Genomic DNA, 14,404 nt, shown 5'->3' on the forward strand with positions numbered 1-14,404 from the left:
CCGTCCGAGCCGGCGGGCGTTGCCTTCATAGGGGAGCGGGGCCGCCGCCGGTTGCAGCGTGATGGAACAGCGCCGCCGTCGGTCATGTCGCGGAGGACCAGGTCGGCTGCCAGTTGCAGCGAGGGGTGGCACGAGGACCGACGTCGATCGTCGGGCCGCCGCCAACAGAAGGGGCACCACAGCATGCTCCGCAGCACGTGAAGCGGTCGTCCTCCACCGCCATCCACGTGAGGCGTGCTGCAGGGAACTCCGCAACGGAGCACCGTGCGGACGAAACAAAAGTCAGGGCAGCGAATGGAGCAATTAGGAAGCAACGTGATTAACGGCTAATATAAATAATAAATGGGGCAAAAGCCACGGCGGATTCAATTAATTTACCCATAAAGTCTCTATGGGTCTGCGCTCACGGTGGGAGGTCGAGTCGATCGGATGGTTGGGCTCGGCTACAAAATTAGATATTGCATGTCCGTGCGTTGCTACGGGATGACTAAACTTTTATACTAAAAACATATGGATCGCACAATTAAATAATACAAGATAACTAAACTTTTGTATTAAAAACATATGGATCGCACGATAAAATAATAATATTATAAAATTAAATATCGATGTTAAAGTGACATTTAATCCAAAAAGCAAAATTCGTGAACGCTCGTACGCTCACGTGCATGTGGTGCACGTAGAATGAACCTGATCATAATAGCACCAGATCGGGACAACCTTGATGTACAACCAAGAGGACAACTCGATCCTATTGCAGTAGAAAGGGATGAAGGGGAGGGGGAACAGTACCTGTGGCATGGCATAGGAGAGGAGTACAGGAGTTTCCTTCTATCAGGGGTCGTCTTCCATGACGACAAGCGAGCAGGACAATATGCATGTCACGAGTGCACGACACAGATGCGACGAGCATGCACCCGTACTGTTGCAAGGTTGAGGGCGAGGGCAGAGCGAGGAATGCGGGCTTGTCGGATTGATCTTGCCTTCCCTGGGCGCCACGTGATTTGGGGCGGGATCATCAAGCAAGGCGTGGGGGAGAGGAGACGCTTGGGGCACCGTGTGATTGGATGCGGGATCATCACCCTAGGAAGCGGGCAATTGTGTGATGCAATTTATCACCAGGATCGTGGGATAGGATCATACCAATGTGTTGCAATGGGAACAAAACAATAGCTAATTTATGCGTTGCAATGGGAAAGCATTTATATATACTTTATGGTACAATGTTCATGTGATGTCATCAAAAAGAGGTACACAGAAATCCATTGAACTATCTTTCTGTTATAGCACCATACATAGGCAATGCACGTATTTTTTTAAAAAATAATAATGTATTAATAGCATATATAACAACCAAAGTATTTGTTTAGAGCATAATTAAACCTATGCTCGTGGAGCTGAAAAGTTTTCACCACAATAGATCATACAATTGTGATGCAGGATCAAACAAAAAGGAGATATTTATTTTAGCTATAAATCATAGAATTTCAAACTTTGTCAAAAGACTGCTTGGGTCGGTTGTAAAAGAAATAGCTCCATGTTAATACCTGGAAAATCCACCACAAAAATAATCATTGCATCAGCCCAGTAAACATATGACAAAAACCAGGCTCGTTCGTCTTGTCTACCATGGCCGGAGCTCTCTTGGTCACTTGAAAACTCTGTGTGCAACTGTGCATATGTTATCCATCTCAATTCACAATGCTGAAGGCAATCACTTCCTTAGCTTCTGAACCTCCGCCTCTAACACACATGAATTCACTGATAGTACTCAAATCATCTACATGGTAAATTAGTACGTTGTTAGGCCTTGGATTAAAAAAACAGCAAAGGAACTCACCTCAAGCTCCAAATGTTGATCACAAAAACTGTAAAGAAACTCACCTTTTATTATTGGATTTTTTTTAGTTCAAAGGTAAAATCACCTAAACACATACAAATTATCTTAATCCTTCTTGAAGCAAAATGTGGTGTTCTTGGGGACACTCTTAATATAACTCTCTAAGGCAAGAAGGAAAAATCACAGTAAGCATTAGGCTACACTGTGAAATTCGAGCTTCATGAAATTTTGATGCACATGTAATCCAAAAACTTGACCACAATGACTTATATATGAAGTTAGTTGCTTGTGGCATAGATAAATAAAGAATTAAGTAGATGCACTGTGAAATAAGTTCTATAAGAATTAAGAAATAAAGCCATAGGTACCTTGAGCCTAGCAGGGGAGTGTTGGATAAGGAGATTTCGACGAACAAACAAAATATCAGTCATCTTCAAAAGAAAGCTGCAAGTAGAGCATGTGGCTCATTCATAAATCAGCATTATGGTACATTATTCTACACACTTATAAAAAGTAGATAAAGCGCCAACAAAATAAATAGATAACCTGGAATAAGAAAAATGTATGACAATGACACAAAGATAAAAGGAACATAAGGGTTTGGGTAGTGGCTGCTGATCCACGACATCAATCAGGACCTCTGTACACACTTCCTTTGAATACAAAATAATGCAAATATCACACCCCTAGAGATCATTTAAACAGAATGATGTGACATTACATCGAGCATGTATTTTCATACTATCCTAAATTTCCCACCATGTGTCAACAGAACAGAACTTCATCAATAAAACACCAAGTTCACCATCCATTTGTCATTTTGTTCCTTTCAAAATTGTGTCTTTTTGCATCCATTCAACATGTTAACAGCAGCTAGCACCCTAAACTTCCAGAATATGGTAATTTACTAAAAAGATAGAATTACAATTTCTGAAACTTCATCTAAGCACATGCCTTTTGAGACTTTGTTAGCAATGATTGCTGATATTTTGTCACAGTAACAAATGTACTTCCTATCAGATACAATCTGAAATTACAGCATAGAGGTAGGGAAACAAATTTATCTATTTAACAAGTACTTTATCGATAATAATAATATATGCTATAAAAAACACTCATGACAAGTCCATCCCTGAGTATAGCCCTATTGGCTTCATCATAAACAATACAAATTTTGATTGTGTCACTGTTACATAGAGTCACTGAATGATACAGAAAAGGAAGAACAAAATAAATAGCCCAAAGCTATACCTTTGCACCATATTTTGCCTTCATTTCCACATTTCCACAGTATGATCATAGTGATGATGGGTGGTCAGTTTCTCTTTTCCAATGCATTTATAATAGGCACAACCTCACCTTTTATGTTGCTTGGAATTATATAATAATAGTTAAAAATTAGAAGAAATATAATTAACCACTCTAGATAGAAATTAATTGGTACATACACTCAAGTTTGCAAAAACTATTATAATAAAGCTCTCATGTGTATTGCCATTTGGGTCAAGCTCTCCTGTGTCCAATAACAAGGTTCAGGTGCCCAAAATCAATATCTTGGCATCATCAGTAACCATACATGAAACCTGGGAATTTAACAATAGAGCATTTAGTCAGCTTCTAATACCACGGTATGATGACAATGAAATTGAATTTGAGACAACAGTTATCCAATACCAGTACATGATGAGAACCAAATTAGCAGTAGGAAACATCTAATACTCTAATCCAATAGCCTCATCAGTTTACAATCCACACGTCCACACTTAGCCAGCTTGCAACTTTATGAGCCTCAATAATGTACACATGATTTCACTAAAACTGCAAGAAAAAGTTCGACCAATTTAGAGTTGCTTATTTCTGTCAGATAATTAAATACAAAAATGAGAAATATCCCATCAAAACCTGACCTCATTCCCAGCTGCTGCTTGGTCCTTGAACAAATAAGATTCATAGGAAGCAGAGTTGTGGAGTTCTCACCCCATGCTACTGTCCGCTGGTCAGACCTCTGGCACTGAAACTGGGGACCCCTGATGGGGTTCATGGCAATTGTTGCTCCAACCGATGAATGAGGGTGTGGCTCACAGTTCTAGCTCGAGATTGACCACGGCATGCGACTGCTCGCATCCTCATCCGCACCTCCTCCTGCCTTGATGCCCTGAACATTGAAGAATTCATAGAGAACTAATCAAGCAAACGGTGGCTAACCATCAAATCCATATCCAAACCTTGGCCGACTCCCTCCAGTGCCAGAGTAGAGCTGGAGCTCATCCACGTCCATGACTGGCACCAGCCCCACCGCGATCCTTACCCGTCCCGAGGGAATCTGCCACTGCCGCATCCGCCCAGCATGGATCCAGAGCCTCGAGGACGGCTGCCCATCACCAACACCCACGAACGCAAGGCTGTCAGGATGGGGAAGGGCGTCGCGGCCACTATCGGGAGAGGATGGGGACCGCTATGGTCGAGGATGGTCCCACCATGGCCTCGGAGGCGTGGGGTGAGGGGCAGGGGAGAGATCGAGTAGGCGCAGCGGCGGCACACAATTCCTCTTCCTCCTTGCCCGCGCTTGGACACTTGAGATGGCAGAGAGCTCGTCAGTTGCCATGGGCGGAGAGTCTGCTACGAGGGCGGCGACGCATAGTTACGATGTCCTGCGTGGAGAGCCTGCTGCGAGGGCGGCGGCACTAAGGGATGGACAGCGGGAGAGGACGGGGTCACGTTGTGTGAGCACGGCACCGAACGCGGGGGAGACTTTCATCGGGCGAGGGCATCGTTGCCCGGGATTGGGAGAGATGATTGTGCGCTGGCTAGAGAATCGGGCAGGATTAGGCGAGGTGATTGGCTTTCCATTTTTACATCCTTGCGCACGAGCGGGAGGCGGGGATCGCACGGGAGGAGGCAGACGGACGAAACAAAAAAGTTGCACCAAAAGTTGTTCACACTTTGGTCTTTTTAGTTGTAGTAGGAGAGGAGATAGCCAGCCACAAAGAAGCAGTTCTATATATATATATATATATATATATATATATATATATATATATATATATATATATATATATATATATATATATATATATGGAAATTCTTTTGTACACGTACGTGTAGTTACTCTCATCTTCAATAAACTACATTGTGTACGTATTCATACTTGTTTATCGGTTTGAGTATGTTTATATACTTATATTAAGATACTCTAGATCTTACCACGTGAAAATTTTTCAAAAAAAATTATATTTTAAATATATTACTAAAATGCCACTACTATATTATATACAATAAGTATAACCATATACTCTATGTATGTATGCATACTTAACATATATCACTCTAGATGGTCTAGTATGATCATATACTTTGTCTATATACATTTCGTCCGGTCATATACACCTTAAATCTAGAGATATAGAGATAAGAGTAATTACACGCGCGATATATATATATATATATATATATATATATTTATATTTATATTTAACCTAACAAACCGGAGGCACACCCTGCGCAGCTATTAGGGCCACGTCGCCCCAAATGTTTTTACGGGTCCACCTCAGCGCCATGTCACCGCTGCCCCCTCCCATTGGTCCACCTCTGCACGCCTGTTTCGCATCCTGCGTTCGCTCTGGTAAATACTCCGTTGCCCTCCACTATTGCAAAGAAAAAAATGCCGCCCTCTCTTCCCGATACTTCTCGTCGCCTCCGTCGCCTTCTCTCCCCAATCTGTCCTCGGCGTGACGGATGGGGGCGGCCATGGCTGCGGCGCACTCTCTCCCCTCCCGGCCCATCAGCGCGAGGGCATCACGTCGTGGTGACGGTGGCGCAGCACGTGGGCGGCGTGGCGCGAGCGCCCCTGACGCGGCGGGACGGTGCCGATGCGTCCTCTTCCATCCTGAGGTAGCGACAAGCGCGCGAGGCGGCAGCGCTTCCTGCGGGCGGCGTGCCAGCGTGAACGGCCACCGTCCCTTCCCCCACCGCCCATGGGGCCAGGCCATGCGGCATGGGTGCGACCTCAGGCGGTGGTCGTACCTCTGCTCTCCCTCGGTCCATCCGCTCGCAAGTTTGTCCCCCCCCCCCCCCCCCCTCTCCTTACTCTATGCGGTCAACCTGCTAGGTGCACGATTTCTCCATTGGATGGGTGATTTGGAGGGGTGAATCTTTTTTAATTGAGGCAATCCGGTAAGATAACATTGATTTTTTACCCTAGATATACTGTTCTCCCCCTTTTCTCCACCTAGCTTGCCTGATCTCGGTGACAGGATGGCAGGTCCATCATCTCCTGCTATTATCTTGTTTTTATAAATGTGCAGATCATGTGCACACTCAATGATAGTCTTTCTTGTACATTGATGACTAATTGGTTCATTCATGTTGTCTGCTGAGGTTTGGGGGTTGTGCAATGGTGAAATTTTTGTAGACTGAAACAATGAAATTGTGCAATGATGATTATATAATTACTTTGTAGAAATTGGATTGTTGTTTCTCCACCAAGAGGCGTACCATCACAAGGTACACACAATATACAGCTACTATCCTAACAAGTGAAGCTGCAGCTGTCATTCTCAAAAGTAAGATGTTCGTCAAAATGGGACTGTTTAGGTCATGGGAGAATTCTAAGTGTGTTTTCCCCTTTTCCTTTTATAGCATGTTCAGTTGAGCATTAATTGTTATCACCACATTTATTTAATATATATGGCTCATAGTTTCACAAATTTAATATATCATAATAGGTGCTCCCTTTGAAAGAAGGGTTGGGGTAGCATAGAGGTTTTGAGGGAAAATTTTCATGTACGCTTTGGGAGAGCATGCAGGTTTTGAAAATTATGCCTCTGCTATACTATGAATCCTATAAATATAGCCTCTGCAAATTATGCCCTGAATTATTATATCACAGCGCAGACATGACCTAAATATAGCCTCTGCAAATTATGCCCTGAATTCATATAGTTTCTGCTACCAATTCAAACATATTTTCGCATTAGCTGCACCTGGTTATGCCTACTTCCTCTTCTCATCTTCTCCTTCCTAATCCAAACATGGTTATTCTAATTAAAGGCACCTGATAGCCAAGTTGTTCGTTAACTAATTTATGCAATACCTAATTATATTAAGCGAAATATCCCGTCTTTGCCTATGTGTCTGCAACCAAGAAAATAAAGGTGCCCTGTCATATCTATGTTTTTTTATAGAACAAGTGAATAGAGATGATTTCTACTATTTACTCTAATATAGGAATGCATCTGCATGTCCAAGATTGTTTGTTACAGTACTTTATTTATCTGACACTAAAATATATAGCAAGTGAAATAAAAACGTTATCCAAATGAGCACTTTTTAGCTAAAAATGATTGCATCTGCATGGTATGGAATGTACTTATTTTCTCATTTAGAGTTGTGATAGCAAGTATTTTTTTCCAGAATTCAAATTCCTTGGCTGGTCCATATAGATCAGTGCTACCCGATGCCACATTGTTGCTATCCTAGCAGTTGTGTATTTGATTAAGGTACGAAAAGAAATTGAAGGCCTCATTGTTTCTCTTGTTTTCTTCGTTCATTCAGGTATAGAATTGGTTGGCTAATCTGTATTTACAAATTTAGACAACCGCTGCTTGCTTATGACATATATTTCTTTTTATTTTCTCATCCATCCATGAGTCTGATGAAGCGTTTCAGTCAATATGGGATTTACTTGACTATGTACCAGTAGGCCTGGCGTCAAAAAGAGACATCAAGTGCTCATTCAGCTCTGTCAATTATCCTCATATGAAATTCTATAAGCTTTTCAATTTCCATGCCTATGCACCTAAAGGTCTGATGATCTATGCAGTTATCTGATTTACAGCAGGAATTGACAGCCATTTGGAACCAGAGGAACGTGCATGCATGTGCTTGCATCTATTCTGGTTGTTGTTTTAATTCCAAGGGTCGGTTCGTTTAGCTTTTTCATATCTGTGTGTACAATGATTTTCCAGAGCTTTTGACTTGGTGTCTGCAACTTGATTTTTTTATGGTCCAAATGTTCTTTGTAACATGTGTAAAAATTACTATTGCATATGCTATGAATTCCCAGAGCTTTTGACTTGGTGTCTGCAATTTGATTTTTTAACTATGTGCTGCTCACTCTAATTGTGACTTACTCCATTTACCAACTGTGCATATTGACATTCTTTTATTTTCCACAGAATAGTAGGATGAAGGACGAAATAAATAGACTAAGGATGATCATGGATCACTTTCCTTTTTCCTTTTTCCATCCTTATTTTCCTTTCATTGAGTTTTTAAACTGTGCTACTCACTCTAATTGGTGACTTGCTCTATTTACCAACTGTGCATATTGACTGAGTTTTTGACTGTATGCTGCTCGCTCTAATTGTGACTTGCTTTGTTTACTAATTGTGAGTGCTGACCTTCTTTTATTTTTCACATAATACTAGGATGAAGGAGGAGAGGAAGAGGCTAAGGATGATCATGACATAGTAAATGGGGGAGAACCTACCTTTAATTTGATCTACAAGTTATGAGCAACCTTGTGCAGGATCGAGTTTGCGATACACAAAGTTCATCTCAGGAAGGTAACTAGGCAGTACATGATCAATTTCCACAAGAGATGCACATGATGCCAGGAGAGCAAAACGGCTACATGCCGCCTCATGGTGAGGCACTTGACCCTGCTTATAGTATTAGTTTCCATGTAAACTTTACTAAAAGGGAACCATGTTTGTGCACTTAGCCCTGCTTACAGTATTGTGGAAACATGAGTTTCCTTCCTATGATATTTTCATGAAAAGCACTCGCTGTATATTCCCAATAAACAACGAAGTTGCCTACATTGTCAGTCATCATTAATCAGTGACATATTAGAACTTAGTTACCTTGGGTGGTATCATACATATAACACCTTCTAAATTTTATTTTTTACTCATATAAAACAAACATATGCACCCTGGTAATTCGTTTCATAATTTTTTTGGTTACCCTACAGCTTGCTGCAACATAAACCTGAAATAGTTGGACAAAAATGCTAGATTTATATTGTCAAGTTCATGCTAGCTATAACATGTTACAACCCAACCCTGCTCCAGAACTGCTTCTACATATTACCCTTGGCCTTCAATTCGTAGTTGTAGATGCCTTTACACCTGCTGCCAGAATTTCAGATTAGAATCACTGCACCACAAATACAATTTGAGACACTATAAATGGGACTTTGCTGGAACATTTAGATCAGTACCTCACCTCTGTTTGTTTCCATCTCCTAGGTTTGCAAGCACCCCTAGTGTGCCTCATCCAAAACTGCTTGTAGCTATTTCCCTTGGCCTTTAATTTATAGTTGTACATCCCATCAGAATCATTGCAGCACAACTCTGTTATATACACACTGTAAATAGGACTTGGTTAGAACATTAAAATAAGTAGAAGACATTGGGTTGCAATGTTGGTTGTGCCAAGACATAGAAATAATTTAGGATGCCGCTCCTCAATCATGACTATGCTTGATTGTTATATCCTTTCATGATTTAGAGCAATTCTAGCAGGGCCCCTACTCGAGCCCCAATAGCTAAATATGGGTGCTCAGACAAAAAACGCTACTTCAGCAGACCCCCTACTAGAGCCTCCAATAGGTGGGCACCCAGACCTCCCCCACAGACCCCATCTTGTTGGCCCAACATCCCAGCCCCATCCAGTGATTCCTCGCAGCCGCTCCAGCACCGGCTCCTTCCCCTTCCTCCCACGGTCTTTCCCGTCTCCGGCCCCCGAACTCCTGTGCCGCTCTCGTGTGCGTATTGGGATAGCTCAGATGGTGAGAGATTAAAGATGACAGGTGGGTCCCAATAGGCAGCGTCTTTTAAGAAAATTTGGGGGCTTTAATTTAGGGCTTCTGCTGGAGCAAATATAAAATAAAGGGCCAATAAAAATAGGAGGAAGCACCCAAATGGGGGCTTTAATTTAGGGGCTACTGCTAGAGTTGCTCTTAAGGATATATATACTTGGTTTTAGTTATTATATATAGATTGATCTCGTCATGTACCAAAACACCCTGTTAAAGCAATGCGTGGCGTCCATGATTCGGGGATATGTACCATTGTACTTCTTTTTCTGATAAATTCAACAATGCAACTTTTGACAAATGTGGTCAGTACGTTCTTATGTACCATCTCTTACTATTTATGCAATCCAGTAAATTTGATTAGTTGTTAGCCTATTTCAAACTATTATTATTGTAGACCTAGATTCAAGGTCGCAAAAGTAGAGATGCAAACATGCCTTGTCTACTTATGTCCATTACCGTCTCTACTGTATTTCAGACTCATCTCTTATCTCCTGTGTGTATGCAGGCATAGGGTTTGGCATATTAAGCCAGCCTCCAATCATGCATATCCTGTTGCCAAGTGTGTTCCTAGGTGGTTCTAACCATGTGTTGCACGTCGCAGATTTTACCACACTTGATTGATGACCAGTTGACCACATTGCAGCTCTGTCTATATCATGATTTATATGTGTTACTTTCCTCGACCTAAATTGCTCCACAGAGACAATGACTCAGCTGCAAATCAAGTTTACCCTTAGTTGTAATATTTTGTCAGCTTTGATGTACTGGTCAATTACTTTGCATCTGTTTTTACTTTTTAGAACTGCTGCCTCAGCAAGAACAATATTGCTTTTCATACTTTGTCCTCAATTCATTGTCTGCTTGAGTGTCAACTTGATTATGTTGATGTTGTGTTATCATTGTACCTCCCGATCTTGGTAATGGATCCGTACTCATGACCGCTTTTTCTTTTTGCATGATCCTTGTGTGGTGTTTTCAGCTTCTGCCCTCAAATGATGTAGGGTACATAAATGATATGAGTTGTTTGTACACTATACCTGAAGATTCTACTTCGTGCCTTAGAAATTAGATGCTTTAGTTTTATTTGTCAGTTTTATGCTTATGATAGAAATATGATTGCTTGCTTTCTTATAATTTCATCTACCAAGTTTAATAGATTACTCTGCCATGAATGAACTATGTATGTGTCTACGTGATGGAATATTTTCGATCGGCGCGCAAGGGCGCGCCACTCCTACTAGTATATATATATATACATGAGACCACGTCGTTTTCTCCGTTGACGCTACCAAAGCAAATTGACGAGAAACCGGCCGGCCGGCTATCCACATCTCCCGTGGCAAGTCGTACGTGCGCATGGTCTAAATTAGGTCAAGGTTACACGTAAAAAAGCTGTGGCGTAAAATTGTTCATTCCACGCGCACTGATTTGACATGTCTTTTGGTAGTAATAGTAAGGTCTTGTTTAGTTCCATTTAAAAATAAAAACAAATCAAAATTTCTCATCATATCGGTATATGTATATATATAAAAATTAAACCAACGAAACACTCGTCTACGTATAGCGGCATGCGTACCTATGGCTGACAGTGCTGTACTGTCACCGACACTACTACTCGAGGCAGTTGAACTGTAATGTGTCAAAGCCTCAAAGACCTTGTTTAGTTCACGTAAAATCTTACGGCACATATATGAAATATTAAATATAGATAAAAATAAAAACTAATTGTACAATTTGGCTGTAAATCGTGAGGTGAATCTTTTAAGCCTAGTTACTATATGATTGGACAATGTTCGTCAAATAAAAAACGAAAATGTTACCGTATCAAAATCCAAAATTTTTTTGAATCTAAATAAGGCCTCAACTTCTTGGTCAGATTAAAATTAAAGTAGGATGGCAGAATGCAGAGAGTCAGAAACCATTGTTTAACATCTGGGACCAGAGCAAGATATATAAAAGTAGAAACAAATTTAAGCAACAAGGGAGAAAAGATTGAAATGACAAGCACTTGAAATAAACACTCTCTTCGATCATCATCGTCATGTACAGGCGGCTGCGTCTTCCTGGCTAATCATATCCGATCTCTATATATATACATAACAAAATAATAAGGAAAAAAGTTGGAAAAATGCTGCATATAACAAACTAAGTCATCAACTAGGCGCGCAGCTTACGTACGCTAATGACTAGATTATCCCTAATTAAGTTGGAAATGCTACAAGTTTTAATTTCCACCCCACACACACACATATAGGATACGGTGTCAACCAGGACATGCTTGCAGTCTTGGAGACTATCAACAACGCAAAAAAAAAAAAAAACACACACACACACACACACACAAGTACGTACGCATATGACAAGACAGCTGCTAACTAGCTAATCATCGGAGGTGGCGGCCGCCGTCTCGGCTGGGCACTCGACGATGCTCTCAAGGCTGGGCCGCCACCCGTCGGCTTCGGCGCTGCGGCGGCCATCACGCTTGCGCGCCATCTCCTGGAGCACGTCCTCGAGGCGGCGGTCGCCGGCCTTGAGCTGCGCCACCAGCCACCCCAGCTCGCCCTTTGTCAGCACCATCTTCACCTTCATGACCGACGACGGCGCCGCCGCCCCTTGATCAATTATTACCTCCTCCTCCTCATCACCGGCAGCGCTTTTCCTCCGCTGCAGCAGCAGCTGCTGCTGCTGCCGCCCTGCTTCTACGGCGACGGCGCAGCTGCTAACGCCACCGCCGCTGCTCTGGACGCAGTTGCCCATATGGCAGACTAGCTCCGTGACTGTACCTAGCTACTAGCTAGCTAGCTCACCTGCTCATCAACAGCTAAGCTCAGTCCGCAGCTTGGTTAGGTTGGTTATTATTGGGTGGCTTGGGTTGGTTTGGTACAGCCGTGCAGGCTAAGTGAGGCGTATATAAGAGGGTGAGGGGTTGGGACAAGGTGGAGATATATATCTGCCTGTTTGTTTGAGTTTATCTATCGAATCATTTAGTAGTTTTTTTTTCTCATAATAAGTTAGTAAATAGTACTTTCAATCATAGTTTTTGAGACAAACAAATGTGTTGCTGATGCGGCATGAATGATCCATTTACTGTCACTTTCTAGCTAGTTTCTAGGGCACATGGTGGGGACCAAGATTGTGCAATGTCATCGACAATATGAACTAAATTTTTTGACCTTCAAAACAAATTAGATTTATTAGTTATTACACTACTACAGGAAAGATTTGTATCTTTCTCTGGTTCACGTCTATTTGTAGCATGAAACCTCAGTCGTCTCGTCTTGTCCCAGCGGTTGATATTTTTAAAAGCCTTCGAAAACATATTTCCTGAGATTAGCTCTTTTTTCGGGCCACCTCTAAAATCAATTTCAAAAGTTCAAAATTTCCCATCAACTTTAAAATTTCATATTCTGATAGAATTGCACATAAACCAATATGTCATCACAACACATATAATAAGTCATAGTTATGTGATTGCAGTTATCACCAAAAACAATAACCACCTAGGAGCGAGTATAGATGCTTACAACGAGGCACACCTTCATATTTTGTTATGTTTGGTCACCAATTATAGAGATCTCAAGGTTTTCCGATTCATGCATTGCACGTGCGTGGATATCCTGTTACGGATGGGATGATAAAACTATAATTACTTCTCATAAGATTTAGAAGTCGTTTTGGATAAGATTTAGATCAAATATTAGAAATATAAATCATCAATAATTTTTAAATTGTTGAGTTTGCAAATGTGAAATTTTTTTAAATAAATTTATCTTAAAAATACTTTCATCAAAGTATACATATATCAATTTTTATAAATATTTTTATAAAATAAAAGGTTAAAATTATGTTTTGGAGGCCGTATTGCTGTCTTAAACAACTTCTAAATCCTATACGGAGAAAGTAAGTTGTGAGAAAACAGAAATAGACGAACATTTTACAAAGGAAGATACCAACAATTCAATCACAGACATACTCGACCACAAGGATATACGTACATGACAACGTTAGGGACGCTTCCGTCGACCAACGTACACGTACGTATGACCCAACCGACGTTGGTAGTTAGCTGCACGTGAACTCGCTACCATCCATGCACCACTACAATTATAGGCCAATTGTCACCACAACACAAAAAAGATTCCATTTCACGAACACAAAAAGGTCCCGTGATGGAAGGGCTGGGGCTATCTTATAGCCTTCTTCCACTAGTGCCTAAGTCTTATTTCTGGGTAAAAACTATTATGGTTTGACCTAACATCATTAGAGGGACCTGTCACTCATACATCCAGTTGTTTGTACGGTATACGTAAGGATAAAGATGGTGCTCTAAATGGATACATACAGTTTTTCTCTAGTCTAACTTAATAAACTATTAAGTTAGACTATAGAAGAATCGTGGGTATTCATTTGGAGCACCATCCCCATCCTTATGTATATGACGGCGAAAGTCATATGCTATATTTATATTCATACATAGGTACATAGCCATATGTAAACATGACTAAATTATTGTCTGTTAAACATACAATATATATCTTTCTTTCCTCAGTGGTGAAGCTACGTGTAATAAGGCTGTCGATGTTGATGCACCCACAATTTTTTGAATATCAGTGAATAGAATTGAAATTTCACCATGGTTGTGATTCAAATCTATGCATAGCCGCACCTCCTTAAATTTGCTCTAGCTTCGCTACTGCTTCTCTTTATATTAAGTAAGTAACTTTATTAGCAATGTTTCA

At 41.2% G+C, this 14,404-nt stretch overlaps 1 protein-coding gene and 2 long non-coding RNA genes across 17 annotated transcripts; 1 reads left to right on the plus strand and 2 right to left on the minus strand.

Moving 5' to 3' along the window:
- LOC110434456 lies at nt 574-4,745 on the minus strand. 9 transcript variants are annotated; one of them, XR_002451960.1, is made up of 5 exons: nt 3,748-4,745; nt 3,515-3,658; nt 2,209-3,423; nt 1,548-1,780; nt 574-1,083 (listed from the first exon to the last, which is right to left on the minus strand). It is a non-coding gene; the product is annotated as an uncharacterized LOC110434456 (long non-coding RNA). The 9 variants fall into 9 exon arrangements; XR_002451963.1 differs by lacking the exon at nt 574-1,083 and having other exon boundaries at nt 1,262-1,780; nt 3,748-4,211; nt 4,318-4,745; XR_002451964.1 differs by lacking the exon at nt 574-1,083 and adding an exon at nt 1,262-1,547 and having other exon boundaries at nt 1,629-1,780.
- On the plus strand, nt 5,475-10,564 carry LOC110434684. 7 transcript variants are annotated; one of them, XR_002452322.1, is made up of 4 exons: nt 5,475-5,894; nt 6,300-6,402; nt 7,253-8,487; nt 10,171-10,564. It is a non-coding gene; the product is annotated as an uncharacterized LOC110434684 (long non-coding RNA). The 7 variants fall into 7 exon arrangements; XR_002452320.1 differs by lacking the exon at nt 5,475-5,894 and having other exon boundaries at nt 5,904-6,402; nt 7,253-7,758; nt 8,269-8,487; XR_002452325.1 differs by lacking the exon at nt 5,475-5,894 and having other exon boundaries at nt 5,904-6,402; nt 7,253-7,737; nt 8,269-8,487.
- Nucleotides 11,656-12,565, minus strand: LOC8078341. The gene has a single exon (XM_002453580.2). The coding sequence runs from the start codon at nt 12,420-12,422 to the stop codon at nt 12,045-12,047; it is 378 nt and encodes a 125-aa protein (XP_002453625.1). The 5' UTR covers nt 12,423-12,565; the 3' UTR covers nt 11,656-12,044.

This window comes from Sorghum bicolor, chromosome 4 (genome assembly GCF_000003195.3).
Source record: "Sorghum bicolor cultivar BTx623 chromosome 4, Sorghum_bicolor_NCBIv3, whole genome shotgun sequence".
Taxonomy (NCBI): Eukaryota; Viridiplantae; Streptophyta; class Magnoliopsida; order Poales; family Poaceae; genus Sorghum; species Sorghum bicolor.

Coding starts and splice junctions, on each gene's coding strand:
- LOC8078341 (XM_002453580.2), bottom strand. CDS start 12,422: ATGGGCAACTGCGTCCAGAGCAGCGGCGGTGGCGTTAGCAGCTGCGCC.